The sequence below is a fragment of the Melopsittacus undulatus genome, chromosome Z (genome assembly GCF_012275295.1).
Source record: "Melopsittacus undulatus isolate bMelUnd1 chromosome Z, bMelUnd1.mat.Z, whole genome shotgun sequence".
NCBI classification, from domain to species: Eukaryota; Metazoa; Chordata; class Aves; order Psittaciformes; family Psittaculidae; genus Melopsittacus; species Melopsittacus undulatus.
Window position 1 is genome coordinate 83,889,564 of NC_047557.1, and position 6,965 is coordinate 83,896,528.

A 6,965-nucleotide genomic window follows, 5' to 3' on the forward strand; every position below is an offset into this window, starting at 1 on the left:
TCAGTCGTCCTAACAGCCGCTGTCGCCATGGCGACGCAGCGCGCAGGCCCACAAGGCCCCTCGGCCGCTCCCGGCGGCCCCGTGCAGCAGTGCCGGTAGCGGCGGGACTACGGCACCGCCGGAGGGCCGAGGCCGGCCCCGTGGGTGAGTGTCTCTGGGCCGGTAATAGCCCCGGGAGGGCGGCGGGTTCCTCCCTATGGGCCGTGGCTGGGGGGTAGTTTCCCTCCGTAACAGCCCGGCCTGGGCCAGGGCTGAGAGGGATGCTGAGGCACCTGGTCAGGCCTGTTTGTCACTGGAGCTGGTCGGGGAGAGCGCGTCCTGAGCTTGTTGCCCTCCCGGGAGGGGTGAGGCCTGCGTCCCGGTGTGCACTTGGTCACGGCCCTAACGCCAGTGGCAGTGAGCTGCCGGCTGCGGCTGTAAATCGGGTGCTGCCGAGGAGGCGGTGGTGGGGTTCTGTGCTTGTTTTAAGAAATATTGACCAGTAAAACCGATGTGAGGCATTTTCTGCTGAAAGCCGGCATGAGGTATGATACTAACGCATGGCAGTGTGCCGTGGTTCAAGGATTTTCAGTCCCGAGTGCCGCGGTTGGTGCTTCTGTCTCTGAGCTTGCTTTGTTTTTTTTTTTCTGTGCTTGAAAGAGCCTGTTGTTTCTTCTGTGCTCAGCTCTCCTCCAGGCCTCTTTTGTAGGTTGTTCTTAATCTTCCAAAACTAGCTTTATATGTTGATCTGCCCCTATCTGGAAATTTTTTCACAGAGAGAGTGATCAGGTATTGGAACTGGCTTCCCAGGAAACTAGTGGAATTACTGTCCCTGAAAGTGTTAAAAAACTGTGTAGATGAGGCCCTTAGTGACATGGTTTGGTGGTACCCAGCTTTGTCAGTGCTGGGTAATGGCTGGACTTGATGATCTTAAATTTCTCTTCCAGCCTAGCTGATTCTGTGATCTGTGCCTTATTTACAGTATGGTTGGTCAGAGCCATCGCAGTATAACTGGTTAACACCTGAATGCTTGCACGAAGGCTAAGGAGCAGGTAAACCACTGAGGATGATGGTAGGCGATATAAAAATTTTAGCAGGCTGACTTGTGTCTCTTCTGCATCAAAATGGTGCTCAGACCTCAGGCTACAACATGCTGAATCTCAAAGGTTATCCCTAAAGTCTGAAACATTTATGTGTCCCAAGAAGCAGTTGTAATTTTCTGTGTCTATTTTTTTTCCCAGGCTTATGGTCACCATGGCTGCAGTGGATCGTTTCCACCTCTTGTACAGAGAGATCAGTCGTTCCTGCAATTTTTACATAGAGGCCCTGGCTATAGTTGGAGCCTGGTACACAATCAGGAAGTGTATGTCGCTTGCGATTGACACTTACAGCGTGCTTAGGTTGCATTTAATTCCAAAGCTGGGTGGCGAGATTGATCTTGTCAAGCGCTATGGAAAATGGGCTGTGGTCACTGGTAAGAGACTGAAGCAGAATATTTGCTTATGTGTATAACATACTGTGTCATACTGTAAAACTTGGTAGCATATACTGCTGGATGAACTTTCACAAGCTGAGGCGTGTATTACCTCAGGTAGTGAGTTGCTCTGCATGAGCAGTGACAGTTGTACAGCACCTCACTAAATTAAATTCCTCAGGAGACGGGCAAGCTCAGTGTGTTGACTTACTGCAGGGAAAGAATCACAGAGCAGTTTGTCCCAAAACTTGAAAGTATACCCTGAACGTCTACAGGTGCAGATGCAGACAAGATCCTCTCTTTGCTATGGCGTTTTATGTGCTCAGGTTCTTCAGTAACTGAAGCAACTGTCATAATAGTAGGCTGGGGCTGCTCTGATTTTCACTTTGGGATTTTATATTCTGTTACAGGTGGCACAGATGGTATTGGGAAGGCATATGCTGAAGAGCTGGCGAAGCGTGGTGTCAACATTGTCTTAATCAGCCAAAACAAAGAGAAGCTGGAGGCTGTATCTAAAAGCATATCTGAAACCTATAAAGTGGAAACAGATTTCATAGTAGCTGATTTCAGCAAGGGTCGTGAGCCTTACCCAGCCATTAAGGAGGCTCTGAAAGACAGAGAAATTGGGATTTTGGTGAATAATGTAGAAATGTTTTATTCCTACCCGGACTATTTTACCAGTCTGTCTGAGGATATGCTGTGGGACATGATCAACATAAATATTGCTTCTGCTAGCATGATGACACATACTGTGCTGCCAGGCATGGTAGAGAAGAAGAAAGGCGCAATTGTGAATGTTTCTTCTGCATCTTGTTGTCAGCCAACACCAATGTTGACAATCTATGGTGCTTCTAAAGTAAGCTGGGGTGTAATGTTTAATGGTATGCACTGAAAAGTAGATTATAGCTTGTTTGCATTTGTTTGGTGTTTTTCACATTCACGTTCAGCAATACTTGAATTTGATTTCACAATCAGGTTTTATAGAGATTTTTTCAAATATCATAGGTGAATGTGACATGTATGATGCAGTAAACTTTTTAACCTCACTGGTGCTCTGAACCTAAAGTCAGTGCTTCCTGGATTATGTGCAAATTATGGCACAACGATAGTCCTAGGAGAAATGTTACCTCTCTCAGAGGAATGATGTGCAAAGCAAAGTGGCAGTTCTTTGAGCTGTTGATAGACTCAAGATTTCATCTCTCCTTTTCAGCTGAACTGTGCAGACATACCTCAAGCTACTTACGCACTAGTATTTGGTAGTAAGAAGAGCTATACTCATGCTCAAGCCACCACTTTGACAAGGGCTGTGGCCAAACCAAGCCACTGCTTCACCCTAACACCAAGGGGCAGAAGGCTTCTTATACCATTGTCTGTACTGTATTTGGGAAAAGTGAAAGGAACTTCCCTCACTATAATTATTATTCCTGAGGAGATCCAGTCACTCATGCATAGAATGGGACAGCTGGGTGATGCTGGAAGTATGAATGCTTGGGGGGGGTGCAGATTTACATGGGATGATCTGCTGAATCCACAAAAGCAGCTGAGATTGTAGATGGGATCTTGGCTATAAGCAGTGTCTAAAGAGAAGTGGTTATTGCTCCCAGCTATCTGTGGCTGCCCTCTCCTGTAGCCTAACCCCTGCGCAGCCTTGCTTCTGAGGTAGCTCTTGTAAGTACTTCCCTTTGCCTGGAGCAAAACCATCTATTTAATACTCCAGCTTATAAATCTTGCAGATTTTCTTCAGTGAGGAAACTGTTTTAAAATTCCTATTTCGGTTGCAAAGCATCTCCCTTGTTTGTTATGCTAAGTGTATGTAGAACTGCACTCTGAACTAAAACAATTAAAAGGCCTGGATGAAAAAGACCGGAACAAAACCAAATGTATACAAATTTCTTCCTTTAGCTGGTATTATTAATCCAAATCCTGTATCAGCAATACAGTTTAAAGCCTGGCCTCTGAATATTATTACATGGGCATGGCAGTATGAACAAGCTGTTCTAGCATGCTAAGTCTCTGTGCATTAACAGCATATGGTGTTGGATTGTTTTGTTTTTCTGAAGCAGGTGTAAGAGGTGCTCTTTCTCAGTGGTAACTAGCTTTGCAGCACAGCAGTAGCTTCAGCACAGCATCAGTGTTGCTGCCTTGGTAAAACCGAGCTGTGCTCATTTTTCTGTCTTGATTCCAGCAATCCCAGTTACTGACTTGTGTGGATTTTTTTTTTGTTGTTGTATTGTAAAAGTAAAATGAGCTAAATGAGGTAATACACATGCACATAAATAAATGAATGTTTAATTTTGCATGGAAGGAGTCCAGGAAGTAATTAACCTAGCTTCTGGGGAAGTTGAATACAAAATGCACTTGTAACTTTTGACAGTAGAATGTATAGTCTTTGCAATGCCCTCAGACTAAACAAGGTATTTTAAATGAAATAAATGTTTCTGAGTTTGTGTTTAAGCAGAATTGTCAGATTGTTTACCAAATTCACATCAGAGAGAAGGCGTCATATTGTCCTGCAAGTTACTGTACTGTTGCAGTTGCAGGTTTTTAGCAAACAAGTAACAATAAATAGAAATAGTGATAATACTTCAGAAGTGTGTATTTTTATACTGGTTATTCCAGTGTCTATTTCTGCTTTTGTCTTTCTAGACCTATGTGGACTATTTCAGTAGAGCACTACATTATGAGTGTGCCTCAAAAGGAATTTTTGTTCAGAGTTTAACTCCATTTGTCATTTCTAAAATGACATCACGCAGTGGCATGGCATCAAAGAGATCTTTCTTTTTTCCTTCTGCTGAAGAGTATGCAAGTCATGCTGTTTCTACTCTTGGGTTATCTACAAGGACTACTGGTTACTGGAAGCATGCAATAAAGGTAATATAATCTATTAAACTATTTAATGTTTATCAGTAGAAGTTAAATAAGCTTCTACTGTTTACTTTCTTGGGAGACTGAATGAAAACTATGCTCATATACTGAAAAAGTGCAGTATTTATTGCAGGACTGAAAGGCATTGTGCCATATTTTGTCACTAATTCTACTTTAGAAAGTTATGCTTGGGCATGCTATTTTTTAGGATGAGTGAATCCAATTTCCACTTAATGCGCAGCAAAATGAGAGACTTTATTCAGAAGTAGAGTATCTCATTTGACTTGGGGTATTGCTGACTGGGCAAGCATTTCACTGTTGTTTCTGCTAACAGAAGTATTTTTATTTCAATCCTACTTTATTGAGTGTATTTCTACTTTAAGGAAGAGTGCATAGAGAGGATGGAATAATAGCAGAAAGAAAAGCCCACATTTTTATTGTAAGCTATCTAGAAGCAGGTCCTCCATTTGTTAGCTTTTCATTTTGGAGGGCAGACTCCGGGCTGCAGAGTAACTTTAAACATTGGTCACATCTCATGTGTCCTACCTTGTGGCCCCCTATAGCATTAAGTCGAGCAGAAGGAGTTAAAAGAAGTGAGGATTAGTCCAAAAAGAATAAACCAGACATAAACAACTGTGGCAATTAAAGAAAGTAGACAGTATTGCTGTTGCAAACTTGAGCAAAGCATTTCAGGATTTATTAGCAGAACCTAGCTGTGGGCACTACTTCCAAAATGGCTAAAGATGTTCTTCCAGGGGGTTCAATTTAAGTCTTAGTTTGTTAATGTTCAAGCTTTTGACTTGCTTTAGTTGTAATTTGAGAAATGGTTTGTTTACTTTAATGAAATATATCTTAATCTGTCCCTTTGTTTCTTTTTCTCTTGTCTCCCTGTGTCTCTCCACAGTTCACATTGGGTGAGCACCTACCTGAATGGATTTGGGCATGGCTTGCATTGTATATTTTCAGAATTGCACGCAAGGAAGCTTTAACATGCAAAGTGAAATAGGAGTATTCAGATGACCTTTGGAACAAGTACTATATATTCTGATCAGAGTGCTGCCAAAATGTGTAGTGAGTGTTGGTGGGCTTACTGTAACTTACCTGCACCTTGCTACATGTAACCTAGACATCAGAAGTCTGGATCCTCTCTGCAGGTTGCATTAAACTGCTCTTCTGCTGCTTTCTTGTATGACAGCTAATCTTGTTGAGGTCAATGTATGTTCACTTTCTCTTCAAGGCAGGAGTGCAGTTGTCTTTTGTGTAGTGCTACATAATTTCAGCTTGCAAAGCTGACTGAGTTTGAGAATTCCCCAAATTTGTTAGAAATGGGCCCCCCAAAACATTACACTGTTCAAAAAGACAAACCCTGTCAACTCTGTTAAGTTTCTTTAACATATAGTTTTGCAGAATTTTCTGTCTTGTAATGGCAGATATTTGTATGTTTTAAGTGTAAATATTGTTGCTTTTGAATTATGTTATTTAAGGAACTTTTCAAGGTGGATGGCAAAGGACTGTTGACCTGGAGACAATTTAAATGACTGAAGAGGTTTTACAGAGCTGTAAAGGAATTTGGAGATAAGCTTGTATGCTTTCTTATTCAAAGTGTCACTGATCTTGATAATACTTTAAATATTGCTTCAGCAATCTGAAATACAGCTGGAAAATTGAATAAAGAAAAATATAAAAACATAATCACTAAGGAAAATGAAGTTACATTTTGGTTTAAAAATACAGATTAGTTTCCTAAGATGATGATAATGATGATAATAAAAAACTTTACTAAAGTTTTGATGCTGTATGGTTTGTATGCTTTGACTTATATAAATAAATATGTTTATGCATATGTACTTACTAGAAGTCACATACTGCTCATATGTGTTGCAGGCTTTACACATGGGAGTCAAGAAAGCTGCCCTTTCTGTGTGCATGTAATTGCTACCCAAAAGAGAAACACGACTTGTGTTAAGAATGTTTTCAATCTTTTGTATTTTATACTGCCATTGGCTCCTTAGTACTGCTTCTGTGATGTTATAGTGAAATCTTACACACAGCAGGATGACTCAATGAGCATCTTCTTGATTGAGCTAGCATTTATGGCATGAATGGTTTGGTGCTTATTCCCTGATGGTGACAATGAGAGGTCAGTACACTATACCAGCTTGCTCTCCAAAATCCCTGCCGGGGATAGCAACTCATATAGTTGCTATGCTTGGAGTTGGAGTAGCTGCATTGCCTGTTTTAGTCAGAGTTTGAGTAGCTGCTGTACTTGTCACTGGGGTTGGTGTCACTGTGTTGGTGTCCTGGGTTCAGCAATAGCAGTCATTTTTTTCCTTAGTAGCTGGTGCAGTGCTGTGGTTTTGACTTTTGGCCTGGGAACAGTGGTGATAACACTGATGTTTTTAGTTGTTGCTAAGCCATGTTTACTCTGACCAAGGACTTTCTGAGTCTCATGTTTTGCGTGGGCAGTGGGGAAGCTGGGATGAAGCAGAGCCAGGACACCTGACCCAAACCAACCGAAGAGGTATCCCTACCACAGCACAGCATGCCCAGTATATAAACTGGGGCAGTTATGTGGAAGGGTTAGATCACTGTGGGGGTCGGGCTGGGGATCAGTAGGCTGGAGGTGAGCAGTTGTATTCTCTTCCCT

At 42.1% G+C, this 6,965-nt stretch overlaps 1 protein-coding gene across 2 annotated transcripts; it reads left to right on the forward strand.

The window, feature by feature from the left end:
• Nucleotides 1–30: 30 nt before the first annotated feature.
• On the forward strand, nucleotides 31–6,165 carry HSDL1 (hydroxysteroid dehydrogenase like 1). Of its 2 annotated transcripts, none has more exons than XM_005152245.3 (5): nucleotides 31–144; nucleotides 1,221–1,453; nucleotides 1,864–2,309; nucleotides 4,100–4,324; nucleotides 5,223–6,165. In XM_005152245.3, the coding sequence occupies exons 2-5, from the start codon at nucleotides 1,225–1,227 to the stop codon at nucleotides 5,322–5,324; spliced, it is 1,002 nt and encodes a 333-aa protein (XP_005152302.2). In that variant the 5' UTR covers nucleotides 31–144; nucleotides 1,221–1,224; the 3' UTR covers nucleotides 5,325–6,165. The 2 variants fall into 2 exon arrangements, with proteins under 2 accessions (XP_005152302.2, XP_030907862.1); XM_031052002.2 differs by lacking the exon at nucleotides 31–144 and adding an exon at nucleotides 264–524.
• The last annotated feature ends 800 nt before the right edge of the window (nucleotides 6,166–6,965 follow it).

Coding starts and splice junctions, on each gene's coding strand:
- HSDL1 (XM_031052002.2), top strand. Junction 2,310..4,099: donor CAATCTATGGTGCTTCTAAA/GTAAGCTGGGGT, acceptor TTGTCTTTCTAG/ACCTATGTGGACTATTTCAG. Junction 4,325..5,222: donor ACTGGAAGCATGCAATAAAG/GTAATATAATCT, acceptor GTCTCTCCACAG/TTCACATTGGGTGAGCACCT.